Source organism: Etheostoma spectabile, chromosome 13 (assembly GCF_008692095.1).
Source record: "Etheostoma spectabile isolate EspeVRDwgs_2016 chromosome 13, UIUC_Espe_1.0, whole genome shotgun sequence".
In the NCBI taxonomy this organism is placed as follows: Eukaryota; Metazoa; Chordata; class Actinopteri; order Perciformes; family Percidae; genus Etheostoma; species Etheostoma spectabile.
The window spans coordinates 11,418,087-11,435,339 of NC_045745.1; the positions used below are offsets into that span (position 1 = coordinate 11,418,087).

Here is a 17,253-nt window from a genome sequence, read left to right on the forward strand (position 1 = left end):
ATCATTTTGGGTTTCACTTTCCCTCCAATATTATTATCAACATAATAAAGACACGTGGACTCAGTCAAGACCCAAAGCCATTTTGGGTAAGACCAGTGGCCGAGACCGAGACAAGTCCGAGTCCAAATACTAGCAAGTCCGAGACCATAGAAAAACGGTCTCGGTAACCCTAACCCTAACCCTAAACCTAACCCCTAACCCTAACCCCTAACCCTAAACCTAACCCTAACCCTAACCCCTAACCCCTAACCCTAACCCCCTAACCCTAAACCTAACCCTACCTACCCCCTAACCTAACCTCCAACCCTAACCCCTAACCCTAACCCCTAACCCTAACCCCCTAACTCACCCTACCCCTAACCCTAACCCTAACCTAACCCTAACCCCCTAACCCTAACCTAACCCTAACCCTAACCCCCTACCCCAACCCCCTAACCCTAACCCTAACCCTAACCCAACCTAACCCCTAACCCTAACCCTAACCCCTAACCCTAACCCCCAACCCTAACCCCCTACCCTAACCCAAACCCTAACCCCTAACCCTAACCCCTAACCCTAACCCTAACCCCTAACCCTAACCTAACCCTAACCCAAACCCTAACCCTAACCCACCAACCCTAACCCTAACCCCCTAACCCTAACCCTAACCCTAACCCTAACAACCCCTAACCCTAACCCCTAACCCTAACTCCAACCCTAACCCTAACCCTAACACCTAACCCCCCTAAACCCTAACCCTAACCCCTAACCCCTAACCCTAACCCTACCCTAACCCTAACCCTAACCCTAACCCCTAACCCCCTAACCCTAACCCTAACCCAACCCTAGCCTTAACTCCAACCCTAACCCTAACCCAACCCTAGCCCTAACTCCAACCCTAACCCTAACACCTAACCCCTAACCCTAACCCTAACCCCCTAACCCTAACCCTAACCAAGACTACAGCCCTGGTGTAAAAATCTGAAATGTGAGATGTCTTCCTTTAGAGTCCTAGCCCCCTTATAGTAGGGGTGGGGACCTTTGGCCACCTCACGATTCGATTCAGAGGCCAATGATTTGATTCTAAACCGATCATCAAAGCATCTCAGTGCAACCCTTTTTATGTACATTTCCATGCGTGATTTAAAAAAATGCACATATAAATCTGAGTTTGTAAGATTTTGATATGTCCACTATTTGTTACACACAAAGTTTTAATGAAATGTTTTGTTTCTTGAGGTTTTTATTGTGCAGACATTCCAGACTTAAGCCTTTAACATGCGTGTGAAAGTCGCCTCCTCTCACAGTGATCTTCCATGTCAGAGGCTCAGTCATGTTTAAAGGTGGAGAATCTGTTCTTAGAACATGAAACATGAGGCGGTCAGATGAAATGTGATAAAGTAGATCAACAGCCTTCATGTGTTTTGTCGAATTATTATATGCACGTCTTATTACATCATGTGAATAAATACAAAAACAAAATACAAAATTTGGCAATTTTTGTGTTTTTCTCTGCACTCTGGCCTAAAGTTGTTGTCCGTTATCCCATCCTCTTTCAGTCACTCTGTTTTCTGAGTTGTCTGGAGACGCAATCATTATTTTTTCTTTTTAAATCGAATCGTTCTAGAGAGAATCGGGATGCATCTAAGGATCGATTTTCCCCCCCGACCCTATTCATTAGTGAATTTAGTTTGCTCAGCTTTTACATTAAGGGACCACCAGGAGCTTCCCAGTAGTCTGGAGACAGTAACTTTATTTTTATTTTTTTAAATAATCTATTAATAACTTATCAGAATCGAACATTGAATTGTTCTAGAGAGAATCGCGATGCATCTTGAATTAAGTTTTTCCCCACCCCTACTTTATAGGATTACATTTTAAACTGGAATTAGGTCCCTTAAATGCAAAAAAAACATCTGCAGAGTGAATGTTATACAGTACATGACATTTTTTTCTTTTAGCAAAGTTTGAGGTTGTTCCAGAAGGCCTGTCATGTCATCAGTTATATAGTTAGAGTAAAATCAGGTTTATATCTGTACTATCCAAAACTGCCCAACAATGCTGTGTGTGGAGAGTGAGTTAAGTTAGAATAATAAAAGAACAGTTATTGCAAGCTATTGCACCTATTGCAAAAATGGCCTTAGGAGGGTCTTCTATTGCAGTAAAAACAATTTTGCAGTAACACAAACAGCATAAAACAAAAAGAATGACAGACCAGATGAAAAACTAGAACATGCAAACTACACTCTTTATACATTAATTATTATATGCGGTATTATTTTTTCATTTACTTTCTACCAAAACGCTTTTCTTCAAAAAAGCTTCTTCTGACACCAACATTTCAAACATCAGCTTCAACAACATGCTGCCTGGCTTACATTTCTTTAACTTGTTACACAGAATGTTCATTTTGAATGTTCATCATACAATATGTAACGTTTCAGGAAAAGTCACAACAAACCTCTCTAGCTACCTTTGAAGTTAGTTGGTGCTAGCAATTTCTAGTCGGCAACTTCCTTTAATAAACATAATCTGTAGTAGTATACAATCATATGTGTATCGCGTTACTTACAATGTGTGGAACTTCTTTACGTTGCCTGTGTGACCTGTGTGAGATGTCTCCTGTATTACTCTGAGCCAGTCGGGTTGGTAACAGCCAGTTCATTCAGCCTCTGCCTGCATTTACAATGGAAGACAACTGTGTGTGAATGCTCCTCTCAAAGGACTACAGCTAGCATGCTCCGTCTCGTTGGAAATCCGTAGTGCAGTCAGATTGTATTCATGAACAGTGACTTAGGACTTTGTCCACATTCCTCCTGGGTGATAGCATGGCAACAACTCCTCATCATTTTTACTTTTCAGTTCAAAATTGGAAGACAATCCACATTGTACACGTTTACAATGCAACATATCCTTCACGTGAAACAATGTGAGTGAAGATACACAGGGAGTTTTTCTCCTCGGTTTATTTAGTTGTTATTCATGTTGCTATGTTTTTTCACTTAGTTATTGAATATCATATCAAGTGGATATTGACATTACACATCTTTGGTTTTATAATTGTTCAACTGATTCCTTGCTGTCTCTACATGAGCCAAACTACTCAATAAAAATATGCTGGAGAATCGGTGCGTCTGATGTCAAGGCAAACACATTGTCATGCTCGACCAACACCCTGACCAGACCTCACATTTGAGTGCCACATGTCATGGGGTCTGGTTTCCAACACTTTTAATAGAGTTTCATTCAAACCTTCATTTTGAAGCATATAAAAACAAAGAGCTTTAGAACAATCACTTTGATAGTGAAGACTGGCAACTTCAACAATTCAGCCTTTAGAAATGTGGGTCAAAGATCAGTGCTGAAACCTCCCGCTGCTACACAAAGGCCCTTCACTGTTCGTATTACGATCCTGACAAACCATTCACCAACCCCTGCCCCTTCCTTCCTAATACCCCAAAATTAGATCAAAGTCACACAACAGCAACAGGTCTAACAAAACCCTTCACAATGAGAGTTTTTTCTCCTCATTTCCTGTTTTTCTTTTCTGCCAAAATCTAAAAAAAAGTACAGAATAAAACTCCACAGATCTGCCATGCGTTTTGGGTGAAATACTCTAGTGAGTGCATAAGTGGAGAGGGAAAGTGGAGAGCCACCTCATTAGTTTCCAATACACTGAAGTCAAGATCTGATCCTGTGTGCCAGAGAGAGGAAATGAGCAAATATAGTAGCATTATTGGGACACTTTTGATGGGATTTGTATTTGTTGGACTTTTCTTGTCGAGCTTTATTGGGAACAACGTGGCAGCAACCAGATGACAATGAAAATGTATTACTTTGATTTGGATTTGGCATGTTTCACCACATTAGCCGCTAATCAAATATTTGTAACATTACTTCCAAAGCACGTGCAGTATATTGTTTGTTGTGTGCAAATGGTGAATTAAGCAGGAATTGTTTTGCACTGGAGTGAAAACACCTCATTATCAGTGCATTTAATTGCTGCTTGTGGCAATTAAAAGATGGTTAAAGTGAAGAATTTTTTTTCTCCCATTTTGCTACAATGGTGTATATGCACGTCAAACCTTATCAACATTTTAAAGTTTGTCCTATGGTTTGTGCTACAGAACGGACAACAAAAATAACCAAATTGAGAGGATTTAGCAGGGAAAAAAATATTTTCCCAGCTCTAAAAACAGCCTATTACAAAGTAAAAAATTATGCCTTTGTGTTTGGAAAGGGTCCATCCTCTGGGGAGCACGTGGATATTTTGGCCTGATGATGGCAGTAGAGGAAAGGTCAGGACACAGATAATCTTTGTGAACCATCTTCTTGGACTATTTATACCAAAAGCATGGCAATCTCACGATATTATATTAATCCAACGCTGTTTCATAAAACGGTTTGTGTACTAATTCGCAAAAGCAAATAAGATTTGAAAGAAATGTATTGCCACCCACATTGACTTTGTTGACATGCACAAAATATTTTAATTCTTGCCCTCATTTTCAAACAAACATATTCCTACTTAGCTGTTTACCTGGCTAATGAAAATTAATATTCCTGTTTACATGCAGTTTACAAAATAAGAGTATTCCACCGGTGGCCGCAACCGTACGAACACAACCTCCGTCTTTCATTCCACCAACCATCTTTTTTAAATGGTTGGTGTGTAATGTTCACGCATATCCGAAACCCTGTTGATATCCAAGACATTTATAATGTTGAGAAGAAGTTATTTTTCTCCTTTCGACCAGAAATGTCAGCTTTTTTTTGGCCATGCATCTCTGCCGCAGCCTTCCAAAGGGTCTGCTAGTGGGTTTGCGTACGCCACGTGGAAGAAGTTAGCCTTCAGGGCTTTCTGCCTGAAAGGGTCTATTCTAACCCAAACTATGATCTTTTCCTGACCTAACAACATTTGTAGGGCTTCCTAGCAGAAAGCCCTGAAGGCTAACGTCTTCCATGTGCTGCACACCACACAAACCAGACTGAAAACAGGCAAGACGCCGTGTGTCGCAAACTGCGGTAAACACCCCAATTGAGACACATACATGTATTCTGAATTTACTGTTAACACATCTGAAGCATTCTCCTATAATATTGGCCTATTCTACGTCTCAATCGGAAAATGCTTCATTCGGAATGAGGCCAAATTTGAAATATGTCCAAATGGAAAATGCTGTTTCCATGACCTCTATCAAATTCGGAATATTGCAATATTTGGAGTAATAGTGGAATATTAGTGTGCATGTTAACATACTGTAGTCATTGAAAAATCACAAAATGTTCATACTAATTGTATTTAATTAATAACTGATTATGGATTTCATATTTTTTCCTTTCAATAGCTGCAAACTTTTACCTCCCTGCTTCCAGTCCTAAGGTAGTCCAGCTTCATACTCAACACAAAAACATTAGCTTGATAACGAGATTCTCATCTTCCTACTGGAAAGACAGTGATAAGTCTCTCCCTAAATGTTGATCTGTTTGTTTAACTTTGCCTTCGGTGCTGTATTTACATGTATTTACACACTGAAACCAGACCGGACGTAGTTCACTACCTATGTGTCAAAATGTTTGCTGGTCAGACGTAAGATTGAGCAAAGATACAAAATATGTTTGATCAACTGCTAAAGATAGGAAATCACAACATGGGCGGAGAGCGGCGAGCGGCAACCTGCCACAAAAAGACTCATGTGAACATGGTTCAGGTCAATCCGTCACCAAGCAAAAGCTGAACGTTCTGTGTCTCGGCCCGCTTCCTCTGTAATGACACTGATGCACGTGTGACAATAGAGGTGCACACATACACAGGCCCTGCAAATCTAATGATAGCATTTGTGACCTCTATGGCACACACAAGAGGCAGAACAGACAAAAGGCAGCCAGGCTTGAAGTGCTGCGGTAGTAACCATTAGCACATCACAGCCAGGTGGTGAGTGCGACGCCACACAGCTGAACGCGCTTCGACAGTGAACACACAACAGGCTGTGGACGGTGAGCGGTGCCATTCGGTCGGGTGCTGTTGTTGGAAATGGGTACAGAAGGATAATTCAAATGAACGCCTGTAAACTTGAGCTTGTGGTTTAATGTATCAATTTGTCATTAGGATATTTTGCTCTTTCTATGCATAAAACCACCCACAAGCAGAATCTTACTAAACTAGATTAGTACAGTAATAATAATAATAATAATATTACATTTGATTTGTATAGCTTATAGAGCTTTTCAAGGACCCAAAGTCACATACATGTGCAGTACACATAAGGTTTAACAGCAGGAAGATTCATCAGCAAATCAGCTGGCTGTCACTTTATGGAGGTGCTGTATGTACAATAAAATAATAATTGTCATCATTATAATAATAAACATTTTCATTGTGTCATTCTGTGAGGAGAAATGATTCAACACATGTTGTGAATACTGACATGTTTTATTCGAAACAGCCAGTCAGTAGAAAGTGTCTTGTCAGTTTATTCAAATTCCCAAAAAACAAATTCCCACTTCCCTCTCTGCTGTCTGTCACTGCCATTTCACAAAGGATGTAAATGGAATTGAGTTTGAGCTAAACTGAGGGGTTTTTGCTCTGCCGTTCTTGGACATCACTGGTCAGTAAAACAGTTAAGCGTGTTCCATTTGGCCTGGCTGACGTGCTGAATAGCAGCAGACAGTAAGCGGCCTGCAGGTGTTTGCGTTGAATACCTATCAGAAGGGCAGAAGCTGTAGGAACACTCCTCGTTTAGCATCAGATTCAAAGATAATCTGGTCAAAAACGGCTGGGTACCAAATTCAAGACTTTTTAGGCACCAACCGACTTACCTTTAAAGTATGAAGAAATGAAAAATATCTCATTCAATACCCAATTTCCTATTTTACCCAAGGGGTAAATCTCATCAGGGTCAGTGGCCATGTTTACATGTAATTGTCACTTCAGTCAAAGTCAACAGAAACAAAAGAAAACTATGAAAAGCGGTTTTGGATCGTCTTTCCACTTTTCAATTCAATTCAATTCAATTCAATTTTATTTATAGTATCAATTCATAACAAGAGTTATCTCAAGACACTTTACAGATAGACCACACTCCAGAATTTACAAGGACCCAACAGTTCTAATAGTTTCCTTTTCCAACCATCACAACTCTAGTTTTGGTTGAAATAAACCCAGTGTACTATATACACGCTACAAGTTTTGCTTTTTTAAATGGAGTCTAGTGGGTTTAGCGCTAGCAACTTCAGAGTTGTTTCTGGGTGAACAGACAACTCTCAAAGAGAGTTACTGGTAGTCCTCCTTAGAAATCATTTCCATAATGTTGTCAGACACTTAAAATATTGATAAGCCTGTTGATGGTAAAACGAGCACTTTTGTGATGGTAAAAACAGGCAACACTGCCCTATTCACTTCTGTGGTAGCTTATTTCACCGCTGCCAACTGCATGGATCTCACCCTCCTGCTGTCCTAGGGTCAATTTGACCCGTTTACAAAAACTTTCTATATTAGAACTATGACAAAAGAGCGTTGAAAAAGTGACAAATGTAAAAAAAAAAAAACTACAAAAACAGGAAAAAAAATCAACAAAAACATATTTTTTTTAAATGCTGAAAAAGTGACCAAACAAAATTGGAAAGAATTACGAAAAAAAAAATCAGAAATATTCGGAAAAGCAAGAGAACATTTTTTAATTGTAAATTGTTAATTGACTAAAACATAATTTAAAAAAATGTCAATAAAGTGAAAAAAAATTCGAATAAAATTGACAAAAACGTCAAGAAAAGTGTAGAAAAAGAATACAAAATGTTGAAATTTCAATCCAGAAAAAGTTGCAGGTCGATGGGAAGACAACACAAGGGTTAATACTGGACCAATTTCAAAGGGTGTATCAGTCATTTAGACCCCAAAAACATGGAAAAATAGGGTCCAGACTGTGAAAAAACTTTTCAAAACGTTGCGAAAAACAAAATTGCGAATTAGAAGCGTTTCCATCAACTGATGAGATGGAATAAACTAGACTACGCAGAGAATAGTTTCATCACAATTTGACGTTACACATGGTTGCAGATTACAAACCGGCTGTATGAAATCAAAGAGTTTCGAAGCTAAGTTCTTTTGCCAAATGGAGAGAGGTAGGCCTGTTCAGGAATGTGTTGCGATGGGGCATGTTGGAATTGTTCTGGCATTTCAGAGTATTGGCCATGTTGCATGCTCTCTGAAGACAACTAAATGCCATTGTTATAATGCACGCAGCCCGAGCTACGCCACGGCAACGGCGGAAAAATGTGAGTCACATGTTCGCTACGTCACATTTTATTCGGCAAAGCTGTTTCCATCTCCCATTTGGCGCATTAACCCTTTTTGGAAAAAAGGGAAAAACAAGCAAGTGTAAAAACTTATTTGCGAATTTGAGTCGTTTTTTTCTCAAAATTTTGCTTTTCCCATTAATTCAATTCAATTCAATTCAATTTGATTTATAGTATCAATTCATAACAAGAGTTATCACAAGACACTTTACTTAATTTTTTAATGTAATTTCTTTTTGTTTTATAAAATTGGTATCGAAAAAAGTAACAAAACAATACCCAGCCCTACTGACAAAGTACGGCAACACATTCATTCATCAAATCCCTATGTGTTCCACAGCTCTTATTCTATGCATACTGTAAATCTGAAACTGCAAGCCCTAAAGAAGACAATACAGTAAATTCACAGTTTGATTCAAGATCTGACTTTTACCTCTTTATTATTGGGCTTGTACTGTACTGCTGTAAAATAATAACACATAGGCTACCAAAAACCTTCAAGCTCACATGAAATCATTAAAGTTGACCGTGAATGGTGCTCAAAGGAACGTTATGGGGTCATTGCAATCTAAAGAAATCTTGCTCCTGGGAGCATGAGTGTGCTCAGTAGACTTCAGCCAAACAGCAGCGAGTCAACATTTTCTGACACAAATATGATTTTTCATTTTTCTTGTGTTATAATGCAAGTTAAAGGTTGCCGTACTGTATGCATAATATGAAAGTGCAAAGGAATGTCTCGTCAGTCTTCTTCTTTTCTATAACGAATACACAAAGGACCCTACCTTGCACAGCATGGTGCAAAGCCCGGTGCAAGTGTCTTTGCTATTTTAAGACCGTCCAGTGTCAACATCATTTAAACAGCAAATGCACCTGCGCCAATCTGTGCGCCCGTGGGTGTGCTGGTCATACAGGGAGGTGTGTTCAGGTGCATATCTTATCGTATTGCTATCTTGAAGCAGCGCGAAGTGATCTCACCATTGACCAACAAAAGCCTGGTCTAAAGTCAAAAGCGCAGCATTTCATTGTTATTTTAACAGCGAATTAGTAAAATGCGCCTGAGCTCGTGCACAGCGTGCGCACACTATGCTTGTCACACACACACACACACACACACACACACACACACACACACACAGGGAAGCGCAGCAGCACACGTGCCAGAGATTACACATAAAAATATGACGGTGCAAATCCGCCATCATGATAGCAATGCGCTTTTAAAGGGAATGGGAGATGACACCCTGATTGGTTTATTGCATGTTACGCCCGAAACACACCTATGAATTAATGAAGACTGTTATGGTTGTGTATGTGTTTCAGTTTCCTGTTTTATTTTGTGGTGTTTTTTCCCTTGTCATGTCTTGTTTTACTTCCTGTCTCGTGTTTTCCCGCGTTCGGGATCGTCTGCCCCACCTTGATGCGTTTCACCTGTTCCCGAGCCAAGTGTCACCTGTCTCCTTTCCTCGTTTCCTCGTGTATTCCGTCTCTGTTTTCTTTGTCTTTTGTCAGATCATTGTTTCTCTATGGTATTCCGTGAGAGTTTGTGTTTGTCTCTTTTGTCTCAGTGTTCCTGGTTCCTGGGATTCCTGTTTTTTTCTTAGACTACATCCTGGTAGAGTTTTGCCTGCTTTATCCAGGACTCATTTTGTTTGTATATGAATTATTGGTGAATAAATCCTCAAGCCGATCACTTCTGCCTGGCTATCTCTGCATTTGGATCCTACTATTCACTTTGCCGTGACAAAGACACTGCGTGCAAACCTTTTGAACCATGCGCCCGGCACATGGACCTTTTTTCCGCCGTCCAACTAGCAAAAGTGGAAATTCAACGATTGATTCAAACGATTAGATTGTTAAAGCAGAGCCCAAACAGCATTAAGACATGGTTGTATGAGGGATTGTTTTTATATAGAAACTACAGTAATATAATAATTTGATGCCAATGAAGCAGTTTTCTTTTTGATGATTCTCTGGACTGAAATATTTAAGACATTGTAATTCATCACACAAATACCACTGTAAAGCATGCTTAAAAAAGTACTAAAAAAGTGTAAGAGCTGGTCAAACACAGCCACAGTCTTATTTAGTGTTAGACCCTACTGTCACCTTCTGTTCTTTAAAATATATAAACAGTGAGCCAGAAAGAGGGCTAAGACAGACAAGGTGAAGTCCATTTCTTTTATTTATTTTTTTTCTAACCGCAGATTGAAAGTATACAACTGAACATCATGATTTGATTTTTATTATGAGACTCATAAATAAAAATACAGAAAAAAAAAATCCACTACAAACAACAATCTACCGTTAGTAGGATGTAAAAAAAGAAAAAAAAAAAAGAAATATTCTTTATATTTTCACTATCAAAGGCACAACATTGACTTTAGTGACAACATGGAGAAGAGAACCTGCAGCATTAATTCTTTTATTTTTCCTTTTTATTTTTTTTTATAATCACACTCCATCAGAGAACACTGAAATGTTACAAAGAGAGGTGTCTGATTCTACATGGAAAGAAACAAAAAAAAAAGAACAACCTCTATATCAACAGATGGTGGCTATAGATTGGTGGCACAGATCAACAGGAAACGTACCGCCACGGAAAGAAAATAGCACGTTGTCGCTGGAAAAGACAAAGGACCTTTGCAAAGCTCTAATGCAAATTAAAAAAAAAAAAGACAAAAAAAAAAATTACACAACCGACAACAATAAAACAAAATAAAGAAAATAAAAAATAATAAATTGGGCACCTTCTAAGATTAGGCTAAGATTAGGTGCTGAGGTAGACAAAAACTATAACAATTTAAATCATAATAAAAACACTATTTTCTTAATACAGAGCAACTTGACTGGCACTTGTGCTGTCACGACAATGGAGGAGAGAAAGTAGCACAGACAAGCCAGGGAAAGACAGAGAGAGAAAAGCTTTGTTACATAAAAAGCTTCGTTATGCTTGGTCCGACAGGGCGATTGGTCCTCAGTGCTAATATAAAAAAATACAATGTCTTGGTGCTTTGTTACTCAAAACAGTTTTTAAGTCTAGACCTCGATGGCACATGCATTGCAACACTGCATGAAATGGCTACTTTGTTCTAGAAACACCACACCGAAACACAGAGTGCCAGCTCCAGGGATGCCATGAGTCCTCTCTGACAAGTTTGAAACAACCCCTTCTAAATGCATTTTGTAGAAAAGAAAAAAAAAAAAAAAGTACTATAAAAAAAAATGAAGCAAAAGCAGAAGGGGAGGGGGGTGGGTGGGGGGGTTCCCTAGTGCCAACCTACCCAAACGGAGGTTTTTCTTGCTTTTAGTTTTTATTCTTCAAGAGCAATATAAAGTTCTCATCAGCAAACCTGTTGCTGACAAAAAAAAAAAAAAAAGAAGCGAGGAAAACAAATATCTAGAGTAGACAATCTGAGTGGAGAACAGGACTTGGGGCTTAATTTTCTCACAGAAAAACAATTTCCTGGAACAGATTCTGTCCCCCACAGTCTTTGCAAGTCTCGGCAGCCTGTCCTGTCTGGATTCCAGTACATTTTCCCTATGCTTTGCTTAATAAATGCTTTTGGGTGCCAATCACAGCGTACGGCCTAAGAAAAGAAGTGAATGCAGAATCCCAGTTGCTATCTCAATAGCATTAATGGGGTTTAATTGCAGTCCTTGAAAAACACACCCTGCTCTATTCAGGATTAAAAAATAATAATCAAAATTTTAAAAAAATCAGGTCATTTTTGAGCGTCATGACATCCCTAGGGTGCTGCAGACACATTTTTATTTTCTTCTGAAAATACGGAAAACTAAGCAGATATAGATGAATATTTTTGTTGAACAAGTTCCATTTTTAGGCACAAAGATAGTACAGAAACATCCGAGGAACACTGAGGGAAGAACTATGCCAATGTATATTTATATATATATTTTTTCCAACATAGAGAAAAAAAGTGGCATAGGGTATCATTTTATTTTGTATCTGATCCGTTTAGTGCATTTTTCCACTAATACACACACACATACGCACGCACACACATAATTACGCACTCTTTCACCCGCACGAAAAAGTAGAAAACATTCAGAGGACGATGGCGGGAATAATGTGACTGATCAGGTCTTGCATTGTGGTGGTTCAGACTGAGCCGTGACTGGGTATATTATAGTGGGTGGATATTATATGAGGGTGAAAAAGACCCTCAGCTCACAGTGTTTGAGAATAAAATGGCAAGACACCACGGGACATGCCATCCCTTCTTCTCTTTTTTTTTTTCTTCTTCAAATACAAAAACGAAACCAGAGACATGTTGACAGTCAAGTTTGATTGAAAAATTGTGAATGACAAGTTATAATTGGCAGCGCCACCCTGCCGTCCCGTATTTTATCAACCATATTTTTTTTTTTATTTTTTTTTTACTTTGTCACATACACTGTGGCGGATAGATTTAGTCCTTCACCTACAATGCAATTGACATCCAGAAAGCAACACTTATTATTACAATATGTTCACACACGATTTTTTTGTCCAACAATATCAAAGAGGAGCAAGGCAAAAATGATTCACACCCAGAGAGAAAAAAAAACAGGTAAAAAAAAAAATTTAAGAAGAGAAAAAATTAAGAAAGAAAAAAAAAAAAAAATAAGAAATACAAAAATTTGTGCCCTGCTGTAACCCTCCACAAATGGAAAAAAGGACTGACACTGAATACAAAAATATCACAATTTTTATATATCAAATTGCCTCTGTTGGCTCTTGTTCAGGAATACACTCATTTCTCAAGGGAGCTTGTCAGCTGAGAGAATCTCTATTTTTAACCATCTTGTTTTTCTTTTTTGATTACCGCTTGCAGTTCCAATTGTCCAACGCACTCTGCATCACTGCAAATATGACCTGTCCTGGGCGGTTCAGCATTCTTGATGAACCTTCTTTTCTTTTTTTTCACATTACAAAACTACACTTCTATTCACATATTTTCAAGTTTTAATTCTTATTTTTAAACCCTCTTAAAAAGCAATAGTACTTCCTCTTATCTGCTGCATCCCTACTCATCACTTAAGGCTTCAAAATTGCTTTTTTTTTTTTCTCGTTTCGTTCTCTCTGCTCTTCTGTGGTTGGAGGTGCAGGAGGAGACTTTAAGAGAAGAATGAACATCCATTTGAATGACTTTCCTAATCCTGTCAACCTCGACTTTTGTTATCTCTTACGCTTTTATACACATTTTGCTAAAAAAAAACAACCAAAAAAACAAAACACAGACAATCATAAATCCACTTTTGAAAACAAAAAAGAAGCATGAGATGAAGTAGCAATGATGAAATAATGCAAAACACAAAAAAATGTGCTTTTGCCAAAAAAAAAGAAGAATAAAACAACTAATGAAAACAACTTAGAGGTAGCTTTTATAACAAATGACCAAACCTTCCGGCTTCTTTAACAAGCGGGGTTAATAATACCAAGTTTGGTAACACGTAATGCACAAAGAAATACACGACATTAGAAAAACAAAAATAAAAATCTCTTCACCGTGGCACTTAATTTTTCTGCGTATACACTGCTTCATCGTGTCGTGCAATGCATCTTTTTTTCCGACAGACTTGTGAACACAAAAAAAGTGTACAAATGAAACAAAAGGAAAATTAAAATACACAAGCAACATGAGGTCACAAAACGAGGTAATTCAAGTACGAAGTGTTGAGATCAAACTCAAGTTCAATAGTAACAACAACAACAACAGCAACGACATCAACAACGACGACGACAACAACAACAACAACAACAACAACAACAACAACAGGAGACAAGAGAGAGAGAGACGAAGCGCAGGGACAAAAAACACAGAGAAAGAGCCGATTTATTCTGTTGTCTTACTGTTTGCCCCAAAAAAGCTGCTTGGCAGTGTCTCGTCCTATCTGTGATTTCCCGCTTTTTTCATCGGCCATGTGGATATGTGATTGCTGCCCCCCCCCGTAATGCTGTGACGTGCAGTGATGCTCATTAAAGCCTTCCGTTCAACCATAATACCTGTGGCTGCGTCAATCATACGGGTCTAATGCTGCATTTCAGTGACGTCAGAAAGTCGGGAATGCCCTCCTCCATTTCGACAAAATCTGCCTTTCAGTTTGGGCTGTAGCAGATATTTTTTGGGGAGTTTCTTCCAACATGTAGTAGCCTATAAATGCTACATGTGACTTTCAACAAAGCCCCAGTGATAATTTAAATTAGCTCAAATATATTTGGGAACGCGCACCATTAAAACACCATTTCATCCGTAATATCCATACAGGACAGGATCCCCTAAATAATGCTGCACTTTAGGTCCTTCTTCGCCAGTGGTACATACTATCAAACAAAAATCTACCGATACACAGCGAATCTGGGGCCCCTGGGAGCCAAGGGTCCCTCTTCGGCTTTGCCCAGTTAGTAATTCAGCTGTATATTAAAGTTGGAAAGTGAGGTTCACGTACCCCTATGGCCCCGATATGCGATCTGTTTTGCCCATTTTGTCCAGTCTATCAGAATGATATGCATATTTATTTCAAATTGTAAAATTGCCACTTTGTGGGAGCTATCGGGCGGGGAACAGCATTTGATGTTGGATGGAGAAAATCACAACCAGTAGAAAGCATTTTGAGTAATAACAAGGTGGGACTTATAGGTTTCTGACCTCCAATGAAAGGCAGCATTACCCTGCTGTTTTCTGACAACAGCCTAGTGCGAACCTGGCTCACTGTCGCTAACATTCATGTTTTGATGCCATATAACAGTCTTCAACTTCACTTCTTCAACATTCACAACGAGCAGTCGAAGTCCCACGACTCCCACGCGAAGCAGCCTCCCCCCCCCCCCATTTTGTTTTCCATCCCTGTGGTGAATGGACAGATCTGTTGTGGCGTTACAAAGTGTTACTGTGTATGTGTCAGTTTGTGTAGTTCATCATTAGTGTGAGATAATGATCGTCGTCGGGTTAAATGTACATGGATAAAAGCCGTCCAGTTATCTATTGCTGAGTAGGTGGATATGCTGGGTTTAATGTGGTATATTGTAATAGCCAGTTACGATTTAATGAAAAAAAATATATCACTTGCAGACATCAAACAGAGACTGTTGTCGTAATTTGTTTTACCTGTGCAATCAAAGCCATGATAAACTACGATGCAAAGATAAAAAATAAAATATATACGATGAAAAAGTGACACAAGTTGGCCCTCTGGGGAGAACCGCGGGAGGCCAGTGGCGAGTCCTCCAGCCCTCCTCTGACAGGGATGCAGAACCAGAAAGACCCCCCAGAACAAGCAAACAGGTGCTTGGTTTGCAGTGTTTTACTGCTCCCATTCCTCCATCTGTTTCGTCTACTGCGTACGCCTACCGGCTCCGCTGCGAATTCTCAAGGGCTACCTCGCTGCTACCGCTGGGATCTGAAGTGTCTCATGTTCGGACAGGTTATACTGGCAGATTTCTGCCATATTTCTGCATTAAGCAGGCAGAAATGTTGCAAAACAGATACATTTTCCATTAGGGATTGAAAGGATTACGTATGTTTATTTTAGTTTGTGTGACAAGATGATGCTGCCAATGTGAAATTATATGTCAGTCATGTCCAAGATAACTTTGTGGTGGTTGATAACTACCAAAACAGGTTTGTGGGGAAGGATTTTGGCGTTTGAAAGACAGCAGTTTCTCAAGAATCACATGACATGATGAAGTTGGGGCCTAAACTGATGCGCAATAGTCACACATTGTTCATGTGAGCCAAACTAGTATGACTAATCAGGGCGAATGTAAACAATACCGAAGTGGCGGTGGCAAGTATGTGCAGGTTGAGACAGCCCTTGAGAATCTGCTTTCTCACTCGCAGCAGCATCCAAAAAAGTCACTTCCTCGCAGCACCGCTTGCTTTATGGCGCTGCATGAAATGACCTAAAACAATAGCACAGTTGCAGATGTAGTGAATGACCCGGTGAATCCGAACTATGGTGGAGAATCTCTCTCCCTGTCCATGTCTTCCTCCTCTTAGCACTTTTGTTCCACCGTTACCACTCTTTTAAGTCGTCGGTCGCCGTTGCCGCCGCCTTTGCATGAAAAGTAAAAAGAGAAACCAAACCCTCTTGCCTTCGGATCTCTTGTCGTTGACATTCCTAAATCGACAACGCTCCACCACAGCCTCCTATCCCCTCAATTACATTCCCCTTACCTCTCAACCACGCCGCCGCCCTCCCCCCGTACCCTCCCCCTCCTCATTCACTACCGCGGCCTCAGACATAGCAGAGGTACAGGTAGGTCTTCTCTATGCGCCAGTCTGGGGGGACGTCTTCGGGCTTGTGGCTTTTCATGTGCTTCTGCATGGCTGACAGGCTGGGGCAGTAATCCAGGCAGATGGTGCATTGGTAGGGCGAGGCGCCGTTGTGGGTGCGCAGGTGCTTGATCATGGCCGAGTAGTCCCTGGATCGCTGGTGGCACAGCTTGCACTCGAATGGCTTCTCACCTAAGGATGATAAGGATGGGGTTGAGGACAACAATTATCTTAGCCAAAGTGCCATTCGGTGACAGCATTATGTCCTTGTTGAGGCGTGACATGCCTGCTAATCAGTCACTAAATGCATTTGATACCGATATCAATAGAAAGACAAGGAAATGTTGGATAAGTCTGTGAGGTGTTTTGGTAAACACAGCAGCGTTTGTTAGTCACACCCAAAGACCTTCCCAATATTTTAATGAGATGTAAGAATCCCCGTATCTTCCAAGGGTTAAATTGTGATTTGTTATGTAGGGGGGCTCTGTTGTTTCAGGGTTGCCATGGGTGCATGTGTGTGCCAACAGACTACAACTTATGAATGGTATTATTTGACCAAAATAATTGTACATTTTACAAGTTTTGCCTGTGCAAAATAGCCTCGGGAAGAAATTTCTTTTGGTGGAACATGCATAACTTCAAAGGTTGTTTTAGTTGTAGTGGACAAATAGTCTAGCTAGCTGTCTGGATTTACCCTGCAGAG

At 39.8% G+C, this 17,253-nt stretch overlaps 1 protein-coding gene and 1 long non-coding RNA gene across 3 annotated transcripts in view; one reads left to right on the forward strand and one right to left on the reverse strand.

Annotated features, from left to right (window-relative positions):
- The first annotated feature begins 2,569 nt into the window (after positions 1-2,569).
- LOC116700213 (uncharacterized) overlaps positions 2,570-17,253 on the forward strand; it is a 16,756-nt gene continuing 2,072 nt past the window's right edge. The window contains exons 1-2 of the long non-coding RNA XR_004334599.1: positions 2,570-2,727; positions 4,978-4,987. This is a non-coding gene — a long non-coding RNA (uncharacterized LOC116700213). The remainder of the gene's footprint in view (positions 2,728-4,977; positions 4,988-17,253) is intronic.
- The window catches only part of zbtb16a (zinc finger and BTB domain containing 16a), a 152,096-nt gene continuing 146,425 nt past the window's right edge, over positions 11,583-17,253 (reverse strand). For both annotated transcript variants that reach the window (XM_032533187.1, XM_032533188.1), the window contains exon 7: positions 11,583-16,742. In XM_032533187.1, coding sequence (XP_032389078.1) covers positions 16,513-16,742 — 230 coding nt within the window. In that variant the 3' untranslated portion in view covers positions 11,583-16,512. The remainder of the gene's footprint in view (positions 16,743-17,253) is intronic.